The 23,370-nt window shown below is 42.7% G+C and overlaps 1 protein-coding gene across 1 annotated transcript in view; it reads left to right on the forward strand.

The window, feature by feature from the left end:
• Positions 1 to 23,370, forward strand: part of GLI3 (GLI family zinc finger 3) — a 252,438-nt gene that overhangs the window by 221,621 nt on the left and 7,447 nt on the right. The window contains exons 11-14 of the mRNA XM_051978548.1: positions 7,845 to 7,994; positions 9,247 to 9,411; positions 16,742 to 17,032; positions 22,148 to 22,475. Coding sequence (XP_051834508.1) covers positions 7,845 to 7,994; positions 9,247 to 9,411; positions 16,742 to 17,032; positions 22,148 to 22,475 — 934 coding nt within the window. The remainder of the gene's footprint in view (positions 1 to 7,844; positions 7,995 to 9,246; positions 9,412 to 16,741; positions 17,033 to 22,147; positions 22,476 to 23,370) is intronic.

Below are 23,370 nucleotides of genomic sequence, written 5' to 3' on the forward strand. Positions count from 1 at the left end.
ACCCTGGTAGAACATTCCCATAACTGTGAAATCTTGCCCCTTCTAAGAATGGGACCAGATGTCCAAGGTTCTACAAACAGCAACTTGACACCCTGAAATAGAGTGGTTTCTTTGAGCTGACACTCACCAGAAAACTGTCTTCTTCCCAGATCACCCGTTCCCAGAGAATATGATCGTCTGTAACAAAAATTTAAACCCTTACCTAACTACCATTTAATACTCCTCTGTTTCATGCTGTGATATCCACGTCACCAGGGCTGCAAAGGCTCAAATGTGGACTGTCTTCCATCTCAGGAACTCCATCTGCCTTCAGTCAGGGGCGTCCCTGCCCTCCAATACGCTCTCCTGCCCTGAAGGCAGGAGTTCTTGGCCAGATTAATATAATAAATATAATATAATATAATAATAAGTAATGATAGTGGCCCTGAGAGACTTGGATTCAAATATAACCCTTTCTTAAAATTGTACTACTTGTACAAACTTGAATAAATCACGTCATGGCTTAGACTTCAATTTTTTCATATGAGGTGACATTACAGCTAGGGAGCAAGGAAGGAGTTGGAGGAATAGAGAGCTGATGGAGGAGAAGGGATGATCAGGTTGGTCAGGCTTCTGCATGAAGGTGCTGAGATCGAGGGAGGGAGGAGATCTAAGAGATAAGCCCACCCAGTGATGGCAGAGCCCTCACGTTCACAGAAAAGAGGCAAAGGAACAAATCATCTCTTCACCTGCTGGAGTCCCTCTTCTCTGCCCCCTCCAGGATTAAACCCAAATCCTCTGCTCGGCATTCAAAGCCCTTCCTAACCTGGTCCCCTCCTCCTTTTCTAGACTTTTATCTTTGACCTAGTGTCCCTGGCCCCTGGCTGACACTCCATTTTCCAGCCCCGGGCATTCTTTGTGACTGTCCCCCTTGCTCCTCCACTTTGACCACGGACTTCCGTGACTTCCTTGAGGTTCTAACTTCGCTCCCTTCTTCACCGAGAAGACTTTCTAATAATTGTTTTAATTAGTCCTATTAATTGTCGTGATTTCCTTCTATTCATTATTTCCTGTTTATCCTGGCTACAGCTCATTCTCTTTGTGTTATCTCCTTGACCAGAGGATATATTCCTGGAAGATGGCCTCCATTTTTTGCCTTTTTATGTCCCCCTTAGCACAGTTCCTCACCGCACTGAAGGAGGTGATAAGTTTAGCTCGATTGATTGGTGGGGGAGAGGAAAACTTTTGCTCTGGAATGAACATGAAGTTGCAGCTTGGAGGACCTGGCTTTGAATCAAGACTTTGCAGAGTGAGAGCTAGAATGGTTCTCAGGAGACTGGATGCCTCCTGAGGGCAGGGCCTGTTCCTCCCTTTTTATAGCTAGAACTTAGCACAGGCCTAGAACACAGTAAGCATTTAATAAATGCTTATTGACTGACCGAATATACCTGAAGCATCCCATTGGGAACATGAGTGCTTGGCTTGATGGTGCCATTCCCAATAGTAGTAAACAGTAAGCACTTAATAAATGTTTATTGACTGACTGAATATACCTGAAGCATCCCATTGGGAACATGAATGCTTGGCTTGATGGTGCCCTCCCCAATAGTAGTAAACAGTAAGCACTTAATAAATGCTTATTGACTGACTGATCACACCTGAAGGACCCCATTGGGAACACGGGTGCTTGGCTAGATGGTGCCATTCCCAATAGTAGTAAACAGTAAGCACTTAATAAATGTTTATTGACTGACCGAATATACCTGAAGCATCCCATTGGGAACATGAGTGCTTGGCTTGATGGTGCCATTCCCAATAGTAGTAAACAGTAAGCACTTAATAAATGTTTATTGACTGACCGAATATACCTGAAGTATCCCATTGGGAACATGAATGCTTGGCTTGATGGTGCCCTCCCCAATAGTAGTAAACAGTAAGCACTTAATAAATGCTTATTGACTGACTGATCACACCTGAAGGACCCCATTGGGAACACGGGTGCTTGGCTAGATGGTGCCATTCCAATAGTAGTAAACAGTAAGCACTTAATAAATGTTTATTGACTGACCGAATATACCTGAAGCATCCCATTGGGAACATGAGTGCTTGGCTTGATGGTGCCATTCCCAATAGTAGTAAACAGTAAGCACTTAATAAATGTTTATTGACTGACCGAATATACCTGAAGTATCCCATTGGGAACATGAATGCTTGGCTTGATGGTGCCCTCCCCAATAGTAGTAAACAGTAAGCACTTAATAAATGCTTATTGACTGACTGATCACACCTGAAGGACCCCATTGGGAACACGGGTGCTTGGCTAGATGGTGCCATTCCCAATAGTAGTAAACAGTAAGCACTTAATAAATGTTTATTGACTGACCGAATATACCTGAAGCATCCCATTGGGAACATGAGTGCTTGGCTTGATGGTGCCATTCCCAATAGTAGTAAACAGTAAGCACTTAATAAATGTTTATTGACTGACCGAATATACCTGAAGCATCCCATTGGGAACATGAGTGCTTGGCTTGATGGTGCCATTCCCAATAGTAGTAAACAGTAAGCACTTAATAAATGTTTATTGACTGACCGAATATACCTGAAGCATCCCATTGGGAACATGAGTGCTTGGCTTGATGGTGCCATTCCCAATAGTAGTAAACAGTAAGCACTTAATAAATGTTTATTGACTGACCGAATATACCTGAAGCATCCCATTGGGAACATGAGTGCTTGGCTTGATGGTGCCCTTCCCAATAGTAGTAAGGATGTTTAGAAAAGGGAAGGTTTTTCCACCTATGAAATGCCAGGATGATTGTGAGGATGAAATAAGATATTGTTTGCAAAGCTATTAGGACAACTGAAGTCACCGTGAAAATGCCGGCTGCCATTGTTGCTGTTCAGTCTTGCCTAACTCTTTGGGGCCCCATTTGGAGTTTTCTTGGCAAAGATCTTGGAATGGTTTTCCATTCCTTTTTCCAGCTCATTTTCCAGAAGAGCAAACTGAGGCAAAATGACTCACCCAAGGTCACACAGCTCCTAAGTGTCTGAGACCACGTTTGAATTCTGGCTGGGGCTCTGTCCACCAATATTTCTGTCAGGTTTAAGCATCTACCATATACTGCGTAAAGGTTGACAATTGGAACATTGGTATCGGTACATATTGGTTATGTAATGTTATTGCTGTAGAGATGGAGAGAAGACGATTTTGGGGAGAGACTCTGGATGCTCGTCGCTTAAGGCTGGAATCGATATCAATTTCACGAAGTAGCACGTGAGGGAGGGGCTCTCATCATCCCGTGGGATAGACAAGGAAGAAAGGCCTGGGAGGGGCCAGTCACTCATTCGGGAACACACCACAAGGGGTTGTAAGGCTGATGGCAGGGCTCACCAAAGGGAAGTGCTTCCAGCCTGCAGATGGTGGCAGCCGGGAGGCTGGAGAGAGACCGAATAAAACTCTCTCAGCTACGGGAAGGAGGTGGCGGCGAGGGAGCCTGGTGAGTCCGTCACACACGGCCGTACGTTTGTCTGGGGGGGAGAGCGAGCCTGCATCCGGCCCCGCTTTTCTCCAGGCATTAACGAGCCCCTTTCTTGTGACAGCGCTCGGCCCACTTGGTTGGCGTTAAGTGCCAGGCATCAAAGGGAGAGGCACTTAAAAGGCCCGAGCGCCCCCCCCTACTCATTTACCAGGAGACGGGAGCCTTTGCCCACCTCCCTTCTCTCCGGGGTTGGACGAGTCCCGGGGCTGCCAGCTGGAAGTCGATGGAGCTCACACGCCCGCTGTGGATCCGAACGGCGAAGGGGCACCTTTAAAGCTTTCCAGAGTGGCCCCCAAACCATCCCCCTTCTCTACAGCTCTGGCTTCCCCAGGGCACGCGCTTCTCCGGCTCCCATTGGGAGGCCCCCGGATCAGAGCCGGCACAAAGGGAGGTTCACGTCCTGGGTACCAGCCCACTGGGGCTCATTCTCTCCTCTTCATCCAGCAACGGCGCACGGAGAACACTCGTAATTTAGCCCATCTATCTCCCTCTGCCTCCGGGGCCTCGGGCAGGCCACCTGTCTCTGTCGGAGACTTCTTTGGAATTTACGCACGAGTGTTTTCCCTCCGGTTAAATTATTTATTTACTTGATTAAAACAAAAAAAGTCAGATTTTCACCGAAGCTGCACAGACAACAACTCGGAAACTTTAAAGGCAGCGAGCTAGCCCAACGTGAAAGGAATCGAGGACAATGATTCCCTTGCAACTGCAACCAAACACTCAACAAGCATTTATCAAACACCTGTTAAAGCACTTCTAGGCACTGGGCAGATTGGAGCCACAACAATAATACTAATAGTTAATATTTACATATGTTTTCAAAATACTTTGCATGTGTAACCTTGGGAGCAACCGTGGGAGGTGGTCATCATTCTTACTCCCATTATACAGATGGGAAAACTGAGGCTTCAAGAGGATGTGTGATTTGTTCAAGGTCACACAACTCAGTAACTGAAACAGGATTTGAATTCAGGTTTTCTGACCTGAAGTCCAACAGTCTCTGCTCTGTGCCAACTAGCTGCTCAAATGTAGCCCCTGACCTCAGTCAACTCACTCAGAGTGAGACAGACAGACAGACACACACACACAGAAAGAGACAGAGAGATACAGAGAAATACACACAGAGACACAGACGTAGAGAAAAACAGAGACACAGAGGTGGAGAGAGAGACAATGAACGACAGCAGAGACAGTGAGAGACAGAAAGAGAGAGACAGAAATGGGGGGAGGGAGAGAGACAGAAAGACAAAGAGAGGGAGAGAGACACAGAGACACACACAGAGCGAGAGGGAGAGGGAGAGGGAGAATGAGAGAGAGTGAGAGAGAGCGAGAGAAAGAGAGAGAGAGAGCCAGATAATTTGGGAAGGGCATACTGATATAGTTAAGAGACCTTCTTTGTGGTTCTTGAATATGGCACTATTTTAAGGGAAGATATTATACACCGAGTCAGCAAAGCATCCTGCTTAGAGTACTGACCTTGGAGTCACAAAACCTGGGGTTTAAATCTCCCCTTGGCAATTTAGGATCTGCGTGAGCCTGGGCGAGTCTTTACCCCTGTACTTCCTGGGTTTACTCCTTTGATAATTTCCTAGAACTTTATCTATTAAATCCGAGATAGGGAGAAAGAAATCTGGAGTCATTGTGGGAGAAAATTCCCCCCCTTCCTATGCTCATGTAATCAATTAGGTACTTTCTAAGCATATACCTTGTTCCCGGCAATGAATTAAATTCTGGTGATACAGAGAGAGGGAAGGAAATCGCTTTGCGGTCAACAGTGTTGGTGAAATTGTGGCAGCCGGCACAGAGCAGAGCAAACGCAGGAGTTCCGCGGGTTCACAGGCAAGGCCCGCTCTCCAGAGCGCTCGTTTCTGAGCCCCACTGATGACAGGGGAGCCCAGCCTGCTGTTCCCTGATCTCTGAGTTCTTGGCTGGTTGGAGGGCCCCGAAGGCCCAAGGCTGCCACTGAAGGCGCCTCCCCAGCATCCTCCCTGCCAGCCGGGATCAGGGCCGAGTGAACTCTCAGGGAGCCGTTCTAGGGGGGTGGGAGGGTGAAGTTTTGAGGAGCAGATGATGGGAGATTTCTGCTCTTCCTGGGGATTCCACATCGTGACTTGTCAGGCCTTCTCTTTTTATATTAATCGGTCAACAGGCATTAAGCACTTAGTCCGGGCGAGACACTGAGCCTGAAAAGGCAAAAAGGAAACGTCCCAGTACTACCGTGTCCCTCGCTTAGACGCTGGGGACTCTGGGGGCTGCTTTCCAGTCAGCATCAGCTGGAGGCCTCTGAGCTGAGCTTCTGAAGATCTGGGGAACCCAAGACAGGTTCTAGCAACCGGCTGAAAGTGTGCAGATTTTAATTCAGCTTCTCTATCTTTGTTGAATTTCTCAGGTCATTTCTGGACTAATTTGGCCCAATATCTCAGCATTGAGTTAGATTTTTTTTTAAGACTTGAATAATTAGACCAGTAGTTACTTTAGTTGATGGATTTGATGTAGTTCCATGTCTCCCCCCCCACCCCTCCTGTCCTGGAAATAAGGCGTTTAAATCCAAGCTTCCTGTGGCTAAGATTCAAAAGGCTGGCCATGTGTAGACTTCTGTGACAGTCCAAGGTAATATTCACGGATTCAGATGTGCATGTGAAGCATAAGCTTTTATAAAGACGGCCCGTTGTACGTGGTCCAGCACATCTGTTATCTTCATATAGTTCTGTACACTATTTTAACTTTTCTGAAATGCTAATAAAGTTGGGGAGACAAAAAAAATGACTCGTCCTTTTACAGGAAACCCACATCTCTTTACCACAGGAATGCTCCAAAATTATGAACATAAGAAATGGTATTTTCTCTCCTCCCTCTCCCTCTTTCTTCCCTGTTTCCCTTCTCTCCTTTTCCCTCTTCTTCTCCCCTTATTACCTTCCCTCTTTCCTTCTCCCTACTTCTTCTCTTTCCTTCTCTCTCACCCCTTTCTCTCTTTTTCTCCCTCTCTGTCTCCCCTCCCTCTCCTTCTTTCTCTCTGTCCTTTCCCCCTCTCCCTTTCTCTTCTTTCCCTTTCCCTTCCCATTCTCCTCTTTCTTCTCCCTCCCTCTTCTTCTTCCCCTTTCTCCCTCCAGTTCTCCCTCTCTCTCTCTCCTCAGAAACTGGGGCAAAATTGCCCCCCTTTCCTTGACCTCGACAAAGCACGACTGGCTCTTTGTGGGTCAGGGTTTTCCCTAACCTATCTCTAGAATCCAGAATAGTCTACCTCGGAGCCACCATCAGTCTTAAAGTACTGGGTCTTGACTTTGGCTGATAATTTCATGGACAAAATACCTTTTTCGAAAGTACCAGACCACCTAGAGGAGCAGTAGATCAAAGAGCTGCTGTTGATAATGTACCAAAACGTGCAGATGCAATTAGCAGCATCCTGGGATGAGCTCTTCCCCTTAGCTCAGAGGAGAGAACGCTTGGAAGGAGTGATGGTGGAGGGGTGGGCGCGGGAGCCAACTTCACCTATTTTAAGAGTCTTCTTGTGGACGAAGGTTGGTCTTGACCTTTTTGGCGCCAGAACCTGAATCATTTACACTTGTATCGGAAAGAAACTTTCTAACCATGAAAGGTGTCTAAAAGTACAATGGGCTCGTTTTTTAAAGAGGGGATGAGATTCCCCTCCTTGGGGATCTTCAGGAAAGAGCTGATGCTCACCATGTCTGAGATGCCGTGGAGGGATTCGTTTCTGGATGGGAGTTAGAGGAGCAGAGACTTGTCACCTGAGCCAAGGCAGCTCTCTGCTTCCATGGGCTCCCACCGTCCTTTGCTGCTTTCAGAGAAAGTTCAGAAAGACATCTTGTCTTCCTATTATACTGTGGATTTTACAAGGTTTTTTTTAAATATATGGATTGTTATTATAGGTGATTGTCTTAAAAAAAAACAAACCTCTTGCTAGAGCACCATCCCTTAGATGGAGCACCAGCCCTAAAGTCAGGAGGACCTGAGTTCAAATCTGATCTCAGACACTTAATATTTCCTATCTTTGTGACCCTGGGCAACTCACTTAACCCCAATTGCCTCAGCAAAAAAAAATAAATAAATAAATAAAATAAAATAAAACAAAACAAAAACAAACCTCTTTATGAAAGGAAACATTGCAAATTCTTCTAAAATATTTACTTGGGAAATAGGCTACCAGAGAGGAAGAAAAAAAAAGGAATAAAAACCAAGACTTAAGGAATTATTGAAAAAAGAAAATGGCCAGTTTTCTTTTTCTTTTCTATGGTGACCTAACATTTAGACTGGGATAATCCATTTCTGTGTTATTTGTTTCTTCTTTCCCAAATATCTCTGCAGCACATAAATAATGATCATATCCATGGGGAGAAGAAGGAGTTTGTGTGCCGATGGCTAGACTGCTCAAGAGAACAGAAACCCTTCAAGGCCCAGTATATGCTGGTAGTCCATATGAGACGTCACACGGGAGAGAAACCACATAAATGCACTGTGAGTAAGGGAAGCGAGGGCACTTTTCAAAGAAGCGGGTGCTAGGGGCTGATTATCTTGGTGAGAATGGTGAGGGACGGTTTGGTAGTCGGGGTTGTCCCAGTCTTTGGGGATTCCTTATGGAAGAGAATAAAAGAATTTAATCATGGACTGTTTTTTCAAGAAAGGAATGGATGAGGGAATCTCAGGGTTTGGGTTAGAATCGGGTTAGAGTTAGGAAATCCCAAATACTGTTGGGACAGCAGACGCCCTTGCCATTTGCCTGAAAAGCAGTCAGGTTATTTGAGGCAGCTTCCTCAACCCATGGTTCTAGCAGAACACAAAATAAAAGTGGTTCTCATTCTTTAGAGTTAAGGGACAATATGGGATCATCCATAAACACCTAACCTCAAGGTCTGAAAATCTGGGCAGGATTCAGGTCCTTCTTTTGATAGCCTCTGGCTGTGTGACCCTGGTCACTCTAGTCATCCTCTCTGTGCTACAGTGAATTCTGGAAGTCTGGAAGTCACACATGAAATGTTGCTTTGCATTGGTAAAGGGATTTTCTTTTTATGAAATCCCCATCCATTGAAATCACAAGCCAATATATGAGCAAACAATTATTAAGTGACTACTGTGTGCTAGATAGCCTAATAAATGCTCGAAATACATATATTGTGGGACAGTCATGATTACCCTCCCAAAGTTCTCATTCTAATGAGGGAGATAAAGTTTGTCTACATCAGTCCCTCCTCTGACTCGTGGGCAACAGCTTCCCTTGCATCCTATGGAGCTGCCCCCCATTTTGGGAATCCTGCCATTTTGCCTGTCTTGTCCACCATTAGGAAATGGGATTGTAGTCCAAGTGATCAGCCTGAATGCTCTTGTGGATTGAGCCTTTCCTTCCCAGAGTGAATGGGGGTGGAGAGATGTGGAATGTGCACGATGCCTTTGCAGATCTGAATATATTCTGGGTCCTTGGAAAGAAAAAAATATATTTTTATGTCCATATGAAGGAGTGGGCATCTGACCAGAACCATGGTCTGACACTGGGGACCCGATGTCCTCAGGCTCCCTTTTTTAAGGGTGTTTGCTAGCTCTGGCTTCAGAGACTTCACCTGGCAAGGTCCTGAGCTGGGGGAGAACTGCAGGAAGTGAGCTCTCCTGGGGCAGGTGTTCCTTGGGATCAGATAAAGCCCAGAATTTCAGGGCTACTCTTTGGTTTGATCAGCCCCTGTCGATAGACTAATCTTGATGTCTCTGTCGTTCTTAGTTTGAAGGTTGTACCAAGGCCTACTCCAGACTAGAAAACTTGAAAACCCACTTGAGATCTCACACTGGAGAGAAACCGTACGTCTGTGAGCACGAGGGCTGCAACAAGGCGTTCTCCAATGCCTCGGACCGAGCCAAACACCAGAACAGGACCCATTCCAATGAGGTAACTCACAGAACGGAGGGATGCCTCCGTCCCGGCACTGGGAGGGATTATTGCTGTGAAAGACTTTTTGCCCTTCTGGGACTATTTGTTGTAGATGCTAATAAGGGACAAGTGGCTTTCTCCTCACATCTCGGGATATTTAGAGTGGGTCCCTAATTTTGCCTTTGATACTAAACAAATGGGCAACCGGAGGTTGTGCTGGCTGAACCCCAAGGTCCTTATGAGCCCTAGAGTTACAGGGAATAATTATGATCCTTTGAAAACTCAAACTTTGTGCATCATCAGGGTAACTGAGTAGTTCCCCGGGGGAAGAATAAAAGGCACTGGAAAGAGGGAACCTTTTCATTGCCAAGAATTCAGGTCAATGCCGTGATGCCAGTCAATCGATTACCGTTAATGAAGTGTCCACCATGATTTTGCTCCAATAGCACATCTCCCCATATAATTTAGGGATGGATTTGTATTGATGCATCCTACACAGCAGGGTCAGGGATGGGCTTGGCACTGGGATTTCCAAACAAAAGGGAAATGGGTCTGTACTTAGACTGATAGGGGAAGCAGCACATCCACATGTAGGAAGAAACAAAATCTACCTGAACATGGGGAATTCACAAGACACGGACAAGCAGTTGAGAGATAACAGAGGTCTCAGGTAGGAAGTAATGCTTGTGTTGGGCTTGGAAGGAAGCTGAAATGGCAGGAAGTAGGACAAGCAAGGGCTCAGGCTGAGGGATGCAAAGACAGGCACTGGTAGAATCACCGTCCGCAGAGAATTTGCTAGTAGAGAAGCTGCAGCCTTGGAAAAGCAGTGTGGTTCAGTGGAAAGTGAGTCTAAAGAGCTGAGTTTGCGCTAGTCAAACACCTTGGGCTTGTTTAGGCTTCTGTCTAATGAATGGGCAGGATACTCTGACCTCTGAGGGTCCTTGTAGCCCCCCCCAATGTTCTTCTGGTCCCTGTCCCTGCCGAGGATGCAGTGGATGGGATGAGGGCAAGGCAGAAGCTTAGATGAGTACAATTCATGAGGAAGTGAAATCTTTCAGGTTGGGGTTGGGGGCAGGGGGATCAGGAAGGACTTCATGGAGGATCTGGTACCTGAGGGGAGAACTTGAAATAAAAAAAAAAAAGATTTTAACTAATAAATCCCCCAGCAGAGAGTTCTCTTCTTGCTGTTCGGTGGTTCCATCTTCTGGTCATCCATATGCAGTAAGGAATCTTGTTGATACGAGAAGCCTTTTGAATGACTTAACGTTCACGAGCCCAGAACATGGAGAAAGATGCATCTGCCTCGCACAACTTAACGGACCTTCCTTGTTGAATCGATTCCATTAAGTGTGGCAGCTGATAATATATGGCTGATTTAAACCTTAATTTCTTATCTCCTTACTTCACTGCTAGTCTCAGAAATTAGGAGAAGAGGTAGCAGGATCCAGAGGGCAAAAGCAGACTCGGCTACCTTAGTCTTCCAGAGAGTGTTGGTTTGTAGATGAATAGCCTGATGGGACCTTTGAGATCATGTAGCCCCCAAACTCCTTTATTTTACAGATAAAGAAACTGAGTCCAGTGAGATCTCAGGATCCTAGATTGAGAGCTAGTAAAGACATCAGAGGTCCTTCAGTCTAATCCTCTCATTTTACATATGAGGAAACTGAGAATTACTGAAGCTGACTTGGCCGAGGTCATGTAGGTGACAGAGTCACCTCTACACTCATGGTCTCTACTGAAAACCCAAGGTCCTGGCCACGCTCCGAAGGAGAAATCAGAGAATTAGACTCACAAGCTGAGAAGATTTTTTTTTTACTCTGACTTATAAAATGTATATTAATTAGAGCTAAAAGAAGCCCAATCCAAAGGAAAGAAATGTAGTGCCTTTCTGCCCCTGACTGTTTAAAGCCATCCTTTCTGAGGGTTTGAAGTTAGCGGGTGCTAATACTTCATAAGAAAACATTCATCTGCTCCATTCTTAGATGGGGAAAAAGGCAGCCTCCCTTCTCCCCTGCTCTTTGGGTCCTTGTGTAAGAATGAATCGATGAATAAAAGTGTGCACTAATCATTTCTTCAGTGCCAAGCTGGCACTAAGCCCTGGGAAAAGCTGAATACAAAAAGCCCATACAGGCAACTCAAACACCATGGGACCAGACTATTTTCTTCCCCCTTTCCTCGTACTCTAATTCAGGTCACAGCATTTAGTTCCTTAAAATAGAGCTGGACAAGCATCAATCGTTAGGGCTGGAAGAAATGACAGATCATTTAGTTCTAGCAGAATATTGATGCCTGGAGAGGTTATGTGCTGCCAGCTCATCACGGAGAGAGAGCCTGGTCTCTCCCAGACCATTGCACCAAGAGGTCTCCCTAGGCTACTTCCAATACTGGGTACAAGGTACAAGGACTTGTCCATAGGTAACAACTTGAGAAGAGAAGGTACCTTGTGTGGAGGAGGAAACAATCTCTCTTCTGTCCTGTTTTCTCTCCAATCTGCTTTTCTTGATTCATTCACTCCTTTCTCCAAACAAGTTAGGAAAGCCCAACATCCTCCCACAAGTCAGTTTGTCTATTCCAACCCGCCGCCAAGTAGCTTCCTGCATCCCAAGTGCTTCTGGTACCTGTGGGGCTGTTTAACCCTTGGCTAGATACTTGACCATTAGCTGAAGGCTAAAGTAGGTTCAGACTCAGGTGTGAGGAGATGTCAACGTGTGAAGGTCAGAGATGGAAAAGGCTAAAGTGCCTCTGTCACTTTAATGTCAAGGGGAAGGAATTCAGGCTCCCGGAGGGAATCACATGGAACTGTGTGAGGTCTCTGGGGATGCGCTTGATGCTTGGTGTTTCTCTGAATGACCTTTAGGATCCTCATCACACTGTGGAGAAGACATTGGAACGAGTTGGAGACTCCAGTCAACCCGTTTTGAACTCTGGTTTTTAACGCCAAGGGTTTTAATGCAGGGTTTTTGCTGTTTATTTTGAAGCCTCATATACAAACAAGTGGCAGAATTTAATAAAGAAGATTCTGGCAAAGGGAAATATCTGCCTGTGGGACTATTCTATTGGGCATATTAGTCAGAATTTCCTCTCACTTTTTTTGAAAAGAAACTTTCCTGGATGTGTTGCTTTTAATCTAATTCCAGCTTCACTTGACTTTATGGTCGTTGGAGTTTCTGGAAGGGATCTGGCGTCTCGTTCAATATCCTATAGAGTAACTGTGGTTCAGAGCGGTATTTTCCCATGTTTTGGGGAATCCAAAGAAAACAGAATGAAAACTCTAGGAAAGAAAGGGAAAGGCTAAGAATAACTCTCTTGTCTAAAAGATGAATTAAGAAATTGATTAAATAGGCCAATCTCTCAAAGAATCAATTATTTTCTATATGAAAAATAAGCCTAAAATAATAACTTCAAAATTTCCTTGACCCTACCTTTATCACAAGATTATTTCATATGCAAGGGGCATGATTGTAAATGTTTAACAACTGGCTCTCACACACACACAAAAGATGTACATGTGGCATACTTTTCAGTGTAGTTTGTTTTATTCACATTTTCTTTATTTTCTATAATCAATAAAATAAACCAAGCCCTGACTTGTAGTTCAATTTCTGAAATGTAAATGCTCACATTGAAAAATTTTACAGTTTTACTAATGGTTGGTCTACCCAGAACAACACCTTTTAAAAGTCTCCAATAATAATAATAATAATAATAGTAATAATAAACCCTAAGTTGAATTTCAGGCTTTGCCATTTATTAACATCACAATCTTGCACATGCAAATAACAGACATTTATTAAATATAAACTACGTGCTTGAGGCTATGCATAAAAAATGAAAGCATAACCATCTGCATGTTAGACAATAGCTGGGCGGTGTTGAAGTTTAAGGGCAGAAGGTCCTGAATCTGAGTCCTACCTCAGTCATGTATTAGCTGTATGAAGCCGGACAGATCTTTTTTTTTTCCGAACCTTGGTTTGCTCCTCTATAAAATGGGGAGAAGAATATCACCAATTTCCACAGGATTATTGAAAGGATCAAATGAGATAATATTTGTAAAGCACTCCACAAACCTTAAACTATAGAAATGCTAATTATTGTTATTGTTGTCATTAATATTTAGAGAGTTATATTCTACTGAATTGCACCTCACTCAGTTTTTTTTATATGTAAGAGGAAGTAGTAAAATAGAAGGAGGCTCTTCAAATGTCCTTTAGTTCTATCAGAATCTATAATCCTATGAATATGTTTCATCCCTAAAAGTGGCAAAATCATTTGGAAAATACTGCTTAGGGTTATATATACTAAGGTTTTTTTTCTTCTTATTCTAGATAATATTTGGTTGTACAAACATTAACATTAGAAATACAAATCCCCACTCTGTACCAAAATTATTTCCAATTCATAAAAGGCATTATTTTAACCAAATTTGTCAGACTTCTCTGGTTCACAGGCAAAGGAACGAATAAATGAGTGAACAAAGAAATGAATGAATGATTCGTCTAGGCTTAGAAAAATCTAGTTAATCAATAAGCAATGTCTTAAATAGGCTTGTAGATGATGCATTTTAAGAAAAGGAGATTTTTTTTTTAGACCTTTTCAATTTCAAAAAGTAAAAATGAATATATATTTCCCAAACCTAGTGAGCCAATAACGAAAATAAAAACCATAAGCCTCAGTAATCATGATTTTTACATTAGTCTATCTCTTCTTTGGGGAAAAAAAAAGCCCGAGAACTCTTAGACAAATGCTGAAAACTCACGAAGGCCCTGATAGATGAAAACCAAACAAACAAATGAAACCTTGTCCTTCAACAGGGAAAGCAGTTAGAAAGTCCTTCTGATCATTCAGGTAAAAAGTGATCAGGGTCTCTGCCCTAGCATATTATATTTTCACTCTTTTAAATATGTGCAACATTTTGGGGGGAATCCTATATTGGTGCTTCATAAATTTCCTTTTTATAGTCTTACTTCTCCAGGCTGTTCAGACAGTCTGGGGTCCTGATTCTATTATGGAGAGTATTCCTTTTTCCTCTCAGATTTATGTCATTAATAAAATTGACATTTTTAAAAAAGAAAGTAACCAGCTAAACAACCAACAGATGACCTAGGCACAAATAGTCACTTCTGTATTTATTCAGGCAAAGGAAACTAAGACCGTCCACTTGTATTTGTTGTTTTGACTCATGTGGCAGAAATTAAATTTCCCAAGTAGAGCCAGGAACTGTTTATCCCTGGGCTTTGTCTCCTAGAAGTTAAACTAGTAGCTTACCATTCGATTTAGAGCAATTCAATATCTATTTATTGAGTTCCTATCACAAGGACATAATAAGAATCTAATAATTGTTGGGTTCAATAGTATTTGAGGGAATCCAAAAGGAGCATTGAGTCAGGACTTTTTTGATATTTATGTAAAATCATTTATATATATTATATTTATATTCATTTTATATACATTATATACGTATAATATATATACATTATATATTTTATAATGAGTATATATGAATGTATATATACATATATATGCATATGAACATAAATGAATTCTATAAAGATCAGCAATAGATATGAGAAACTGATCTGGTCCCTTCCCATGACTCATGTCCTAGTATATCCAAGGAGGAAGGAGTTGTGTCAATGGAAGGAGGAGGATGAGGGGGGGTGTTAATCACAGGCAGCTATACCATTCTCAGGCTAGTCATTATAGCCATTCTCTCTCTAATGCATGGAGCTTGATGTGTTCATTTCATTCTATATATGCCACGAATCACATGATCTGCTGAATAGGAGTAATTTCTCTTTAATGGGAATCAATTCTTTTTAAAGGAAACTCCCATTTGGGGGTGAAGCTTTCAGGGTAATTTCAGGGATCTCACCACATTAGTGAGTGCATTTCAGCATTTTAGGGAGCAGGTAATCTGCTGGGCGGCTTTTAGTGCCAAAATGCTTCTGGAAGCCTGCTTGGGGAAGAAATGCCCTTTCTCATTTCTATGGGCACATTGGACAGCTCACACATTTCCTCATAGTTGATTTTCTAATAGGCCATCATCGCAAGAATATACATGTAGATGGGAACATAGAAATCATCTGTGCAACAATGGCCATAAGAATATTAGGGTTAAATAATAAAATCCACTGAAATCATCGTGGTAGAAATTATTCAAGCTTATTAGTGCTTAATGTTTCACATTTATTTAGTTTATTTCATGTCTAATAGTGGGATATGAATTGCTCGGTCACTGATAAGGAATAATTGATAGGTTTTTGGAAGGTGATAGAAGACTGACCTCCCAGGATATTCACTCCTTCCATGTTTGTTTATTGATATCTACCATAATCTTAGAGAATTGCTCATATTTACATAGTTGGATGGATCTGGAAAAGACATTGAACCCAACATTTCTTAACGCCTACATATTCATAGTTATATAATAGAAATGGTCCTTAAAGGTGATCAGGTCCATCCTACTGCCTCTAGGTTTTCAAGAAACCAAAAAAATCAAAACAAACCAAAACAAAACAAAACAAAAAAACCATAACTAGAGAGGGTGGAAAGTACCTACCTGACAGAGTTAAGCCAACCTAACAAATAAATGAATGGCATCCATCATCCAAGATATCATGTTCTTACTGATTCTGTCCAGAGTCATGGAGGAGATATAAATCCCATTAGATTTTTCCTCAAACCCAGACACTGCCACTAACCTCCTTGATGATCTTGGACAAGTCAGCTTCCTTCTTTGTGCCTTGGTTTCCTTAAATGTAAAATGTATAGGGTGGATTATATAGTTACTAGTTCTAGAGCTATGATGTGTGTCCAGTCATGAAAGTGATCAAACTTTTATAAAGTTCAGAAAAATAAAAAAAAAAAATAGGAACTTAAGCTCAAGTCACCAGGGGAAATTACAATTCAGGGTCAGTGATTTGGGATCCTAGAATCCTAGATCTGGAGCTTCAGGGATCTCCAAGGTCACGGTACCTCATTTTATAGATGAAGAAACTGAGACCCAAAGAGGTGAGCTAAGGCCAAAAGACTATTAGCATACCCATGCATGGCATATTAAGTGCACGGGCAGAAACAGTGCCATACGGTTCACCTCTCACTCCATATATGGGCTTTTTGAGTCAAATCTTTATATTTGTTGGCACTTCTAAGCACTCTGGGACACGGGATTCCTGTTTTTCTCCTTCACTATGGATGGGGAGCAACTAACAATAATTGAACAAAAAGTAAGGGAGGCAAAGGCCTTTAAAAGCATGAGAATAATTATGTCTTTGGGATGATTATGACTTTAGATGACAATAAGGAAAAGTCTAATCTAGTATCTTTTTTTTTGCTATGATCTCTACAGAAACCATATGTGTGCAAGATCCCCGGCTGCACTAAACGGTACACAGACCCCAGCTCCCTCCGCAAACACGTGAAGACTGTGCATGGCCCCGAGGCTCATGTCACGAAGAAGCAACGCGGGGACCTCCATCCCCGGCCTCCCCCTCCTCGGGAGCCTGGAAGCCACGGCCCATCCCGATCTCCTGGCCAGCAGACTCAGGGGGCCTTGGGCGAGCAGAAGGACCTCAACAATTCTACCTCAAAGCGGGACGAATGCCTGCAAGTGAAAACAGTCAAGTCTGAGAAGCCAATGGTAGGCGCTTGTCTCCCCTTTGGGTTTGTCCTGGAGCCCCCAAACCCCTTTAGGAGTCAAGAAGCTCGAGTCCAAAATCTGGATCTGAAATCCGAGACAGGATGTCTCCCCCTGCCAGCCTCTCAGGACTGATGTAATCAGCTCTGGTCACATAGCCTGCAGGTTTTTCTTGCCTGTGAACTTTCCATAAGATAATCATGTTAAAAGGGTGTCTTCAACCCCTAATTCCACAGCATTTTTTATCCATCTTGAACCAGAGTGCTGTGAGGAAGCTAGAAAGCCACAATTGCCTCGTAGAAAGATGGCCATTATCTTGTCATATAATCCCTGCAGTTATAGAACAATTGAGTTGAGGGACCAAGGGAGGACGGGGGTTAATACCAAGACCCAAAGCCTCTTCCCTCAGACACTTCCCCAAACTCCTGGTCTGGAGCATCTGGGAGTTCCAAGAAGCTCCCCAAAAGGGAATGTCATAAAAGGATTCGAAAACGGGTGTTTAGCAGGCAGGGCCACATGTTTGGGCGAGGGGTTGAAGTTATTTTTTATATACTTTCTTGGATATTTTTATTCATTTTTTGCCCTGTGAAGCATCTGACAATGAAGTAAGATCCAATTCCATGTATTTAGACACGAGGAACAAACTATGGTTCAATAGGAAAATCCATTCTCAGTCAGATGGGCACGATTTCATCTTAAACATATTTGCCAACCCTATGTAGGTATGAATACCTGTATGTATAGATGAGGGGGGGACATGGGGAATAGACAGGCAGCCTTAGAGTTAGGATAAACAGGGTGCAAGTTTTACCTTGGATGCTAATTAATTTTGTGACTTTGGGCAATTATTTCTTTTGGTCTCAGTTTCTTTATCTGTAAACTAGGATGGGGGAGCTTGGATTGGAACCTTTCTAGTTTTCAGCTTCTGTATCTGTGCACATCTTCACTTCTTGTGCTCTGAGGACTCCCCAAGACTTTAAAGTTGAAAGCAGGTGCTAATGTGCCTTAGTTGCTTGGAGGGAGCTCTTTCCCAGATACAGACCCATAACGATGGAGGAGCCCCATATAGGGTAATTTTTAGTGTATGGGTTATGGTCCTTTTAGAAAACAAACTATTTGAAAATCCTAATTGACAAAGTAATTCAATTACAAAGTAATTTTACCCATAATTCCTTTAGATATAAATACATCATGTGGTATTGTGTAGCAGATTGATTTTGTATCCATCCTTACGTGAGCCTCACATGTCGCAGGAAGTTGACATTGGAAGAATTCAATATGAATTCAGCCTCCTCCTGAAAAATTGCAGGATGACATAGGTAGAGCAGTCTAACAGGTAGAACACCTAACAAAAACAAAAAGTAGAACAAACCTGTGCTAATATCCAACAACATCTCTTCTCATTAGGAGAGAAAAGGACTTTTCAGCTGCTTTGGTCACATATATCAAAGATGGAAGCTTTTGGTTCCAGCCAAGAGCATCCTGTCCTGCCTTTTTTGACTCATTTTTTTTAAATCAATCAATCGCTCAGTCAGTAATTGTTTATCAAATGCCTACTATGTGCTAGGCACTGTTTTAAGTGCTGAGAATCCCAGGGCTTGGACATGCATCTCAGTGCAGTTTTGCCAGCTCCCAAGAACACAGTAAATGGGGCAAGGACATGGCCTGGCAGTTGAAAAGATTCTAACCTCTGAAACTTGCTAATTTTGTAGAATAAGCAAATATTCTACCTTTATCTGCTTCAGCTTCTTCATCTGTAAAATGGGAATATTAATAACACTTACTTCTTAGGATTTCTTGAAGTTCAAATGAGGTCATATATGTAATGCATAGAGCAAGCCTTAAGGTAGTACATTAATGCTATTTTAGTTATCATTTATATTTGTATTGTATATTGTTATATTATTTGTATTTGTATTTATATTATTATTATTAATGGCACAGCATGGAAATATCCAATATTTTCTTTTATGTCCAATATCAAAGGCGGGAACAGAAGATTCAGAAACATTTATTTCTAAGATATTTTAGATATTCCAGGGTGCTAATTAGTTGGGGAACTGATGAAATGATGACACGTTAGATCCAGAAGGATCCTTAACAATGTCCTTTTCCAATTTCCTCATTTTATTGATAAAGAAACTGAAGCCCAGGTGGATTAATTTGCTTACATGAGAAACAAAACAGTTGGTGTTCCCTGAATAAGGAGGTAGTTAATAGACCCTTAACTGGTTATGATTTTCTTCCCTTAAAGAAAAATATGTGCCAGCCCCCTCTGTGCATTTGCGAGTCCTTAATATGTGTCTCCAATTGATCTTGGTTCCATTGCATTTTAAACATGATGATTAGTTGTTTCGATTTACCTTGTTTGTGAATTCAATTTTGTCACCTTTTCTCCTTACTAATCCAATGTCTCTTTTGTCTAATGCTCTTAACTGTCTTGTTCTCACTTCCTAAGGACAGTGGGTAATCAGGTGAGGGAAATTGACCTCTTCAGATGTCTTGTCACCGGAATGTTAGTGGGGCCTTGTTGTTCTGGCTTTCCTTTCCCTCGTACGTGTGACCCTCCCATGACGTCCCCAGTGGTGAACCTTCGGTCAGCCACGTTCCCATTCTTGATGTCGTGTTTTGTTTTGTTTTGTTTTTTGGTGATTCTTAGCATGTGGGAAATTGGGGCTCACTCCATCTGTGTGTATGGGCATAGGTTTTGCATGACACATGAGGATGTGGCTAATCCCTGAATGCATCTCCCAGCTCTTTCCATCGGAGACTTCCCCCTGCTCCTGGGTATCATTTGTTTCACATTGTGAATCCACTGGGCCCCCCTCGGAGGGTGTATGCAGAAGGCATGAATTCATTTGTGTCACCATTTTCGGATGTGTTGGAATGCACTTGCTTCTGTGGCCAAGTAGAATTGCATGAGTATTCAGACTTCTCATTAAGTGGTGATAAATCTGCCTCTTATTTGCATTTGATGAGAGGGCAAGGCAGGGACAGCCAAGGGGTTCCAAGGCCCCTCACAGCTCCCAAAGGAGGATCCCTTCAGGCCGTGGCTGGGGCTTTAGGCACAAAACAAAGCACATCTCCAGTCTAACCCAACCGGGATTGGGCTTGCGCATTCATGCTGGATGGCTGCCCATTCCCAGCTGGTGGAGGTTTGAGGGCCAATTAGAAGGGCACAGGTAAAGGGAGAAGATTCCCCATTAGTGTCTGTGCATGAGATATGCAGAAGGCCCACCAAGAGGTCTTGCGCATGAGCCAGGCTGTTGTGAAAGCCTGCATCGAGAGGTCAATCTTGTGAGGATTTGTTGTGTTTGTGCAGAAGGACACGTGCAGTGTGTGTGTGTGTGTGTGTGTGTGTGTGTGTGTGTGTGTATTTCTGTGCTTTAAAGAGAAAGAAGAGGAGACAAATAATAAAATGAATCAGGCTAAGATAGACACAGGGTTCCACCAGTGATGCTGGTGACACTGACAATGATACAGTGATACTGATGCAGTGATATTGATACCCTGATACTGATACAATGACATAGATACAGTGATATAGTTTTACTGAAATAGTGATACAGATACAGTGAGACAGTGACACTGATACAGTGATACAGATTCAGTGATGTTGTGATACTGATACAATGATATAGTAATATTGACAGTGACATAGTGATTCAGTGATAAGTGACACTGATATAGTGATACTGATACAGTGATATGACATAGTGATACTGATACAGGGAGACAGTGACACAGATATAGTAATAAAGTGATACTGATACAGTGATATAGGTACAGTGATAGTAATTCAATGATACTGATATAGTGACACAATTATAGTGATGCAGTGATACTGCTACAATGACATTGATATAGTGATACAGTGATATAGTGATACAGTGACACTAATACAGTGATACAATGATGCAGTGATACTGATACAGTGACACAGATACAGTGATGCAGTGACAAATTCAGTAATACTGATGTGATACTGCTACAGTGACACTGATATAGTGATACAGTGATACAGTGATATAGTGATACAGTGACACTAATACAGTGATACAGTGATACTGATACAGTGACACAGATACAGTGATGCAGTGACAAATTCAGTAATACTGATGTGATACTGATACAGTGATACTGCTACAGTGACACTGATATAGTGATACAGTGATACAGTGATATAGTGATACAGTGACACTAATACAGTGATACAATGATGCAGTGATACTGATACAGTGACACAGATACAGTGATGCAGTGACAAATTCAGTAATACTGATGTGATACTAATACAGTGATACTAATACAGTGACATTGATATAGTGATACAGTGATATGATACAGTGATACAGTGACACTGATACAATGATGCAGTGATACTGATACAGTGACACAGATACAGTGATGCAGTGACAAATTCAGTAATACTGATGTGATACTGATACAGTGATACTAATACAGTGGCATTGATATAGTGATACAATGATATAGTGATATGGTGATACAGTGACACTGATACAGTGATACTGATACATTGACATTGATAAAGTGATACAGTGATATAGTGATACAGTGACACTGATACAATGATGCAGTGATGCAGTGACACTGATGCAGTGATGCAATGATGCAGTGATACTGATACAGTGAGACAGTGACACTGATACAGTGATGCAGTGATACTGATACAGTGAGACAATGACACTGATACAGTGATGCAGTGATACTGATACAGTGAGACAGTGACACTGATACAGTGATGCAGTGATACTGATACAGTGAGACAGTGACACTATTATAGTGATGCAGTGATACAAATACAGTGATAGTGACACTGATACATTGATAAAGTGATACAGTGATACTAATACAGTGAGACAGTGACACTAATACGGTGGGACAATGACACTGATACAGTGAGAGAGTGACACTGAGCATTTGTGATCATTGGTTGTCTAGTGGCTCCTTTCTAAAATGCCTGGGGCGCAACAAAACAGCAGGAGCCACTGGCCACTCATCCCCACATCACTCCTCCATGGTAGACTAGCTCAATAGCCAGCTAAGGCTCATTCTTCTGCTTGACAAATTTCTCTCTAATCTCCCTTCCCTCAACAGACATCTCAGCCAAGCCCTGGTGGTCAGTCTTCATGCAGCAGCCAACAGTCCCCCAGCAGCCCCTATTCCAACAGTGGGATCGAGCTCCATCTGACCAACGGAGGCAGTATAGGAGACCTCAGCGCCATTGACGAAACCCCCATCATGGACTCTACCATTTCCACGGCAACCACCGCTCTTGCCTTGCAAGCTCGGAGGAACACGACAGGGACCAAATGGATGGAGCAAGTAAAAGCAGAAAGATTTAAACAAGTGAATGGAATGCTTCCACGACTGAACCCCATCCCACCTCCAAAAGCCCCTGTGTTAGCTCCTATCATAGGAAACGGTAAGGAAACTCAATAGCCCCCAGATTTCTCAAAGGCATCATGTTTCCTTATAAAGAACAGTCAACCAACAAGCATTGTTTAGCTTCTGTTATGGGCCAGTACTCGACAAACCACTGGGTATTCCAAAACAAACATGAGGAAGGCCCTGTCTCCAAGGAGGTGACACTATGGGGATGGTGGGGATGATAGGCAAACACAGTCACCTGCAAAGAGTAAATCCAGGGTAATTTCTTCTCCCCCTGGAGTCTGCATCCTCTCTGAGCTTTTGTGACACCATTCTCTCCTGGTTCTATTTCTATTGTCCGACAGTTCCTTCTCAGTGGTTCATCTTTCCTATCACACCTCCTCACTTTAAGTGTTCCCTTTGACTTTGTCCTGGCTTTTCTTCTTTCTTTCTTTCTTAGAAACTTCCCAATCTTTGAAGTATCCCTAAACTGACCACATAGAGATGTCTGTATCTTGCCCAAGGCCTTCTGCTGAGATGTATTCCCTTATTACTACCTTCCAATTGGATATTTCAAACTGGATATCTCATAAGAATCTCAATTCCCAACATCCTTGTCTCCTCATTCTTACCTACAACATATCAAATCAGTCACCAATAATTTTTTACCATTTTTATTTCCATAACATCTCATGTGTATCCCCTTGTTTTCATTCACATGACCACCACCCCAGTTCAGGTCGTCCTCCCTTCTCACCTGGACTGTTGCAGTAGTTTCCTTCCTGTCTCTAAACTTGCCTCTTCCTATTTACTCTCCAGTCAACTCTCAAATCTGACCACTCAATTCCCTCACTCAATGAATTCCAGTGGCTCTCTATTAAGAATCAATAGAAATTTCCCAGACATTCAGAAGATGCTCCACCTTGTCCCCCGCTTGCATTTCCAGCTTT

The sequence above is a fragment of the Antechinus flavipes genome, chromosome 1, assembly GCF_016432865.1.
Source record: "Antechinus flavipes isolate AdamAnt ecotype Samford, QLD, Australia chromosome 1, AdamAnt_v2, whole genome shotgun sequence".
NCBI lineage: Eukaryota > Metazoa > Chordata > Mammalia > Dasyuromorphia > Dasyuridae > Antechinus > Antechinus flavipes.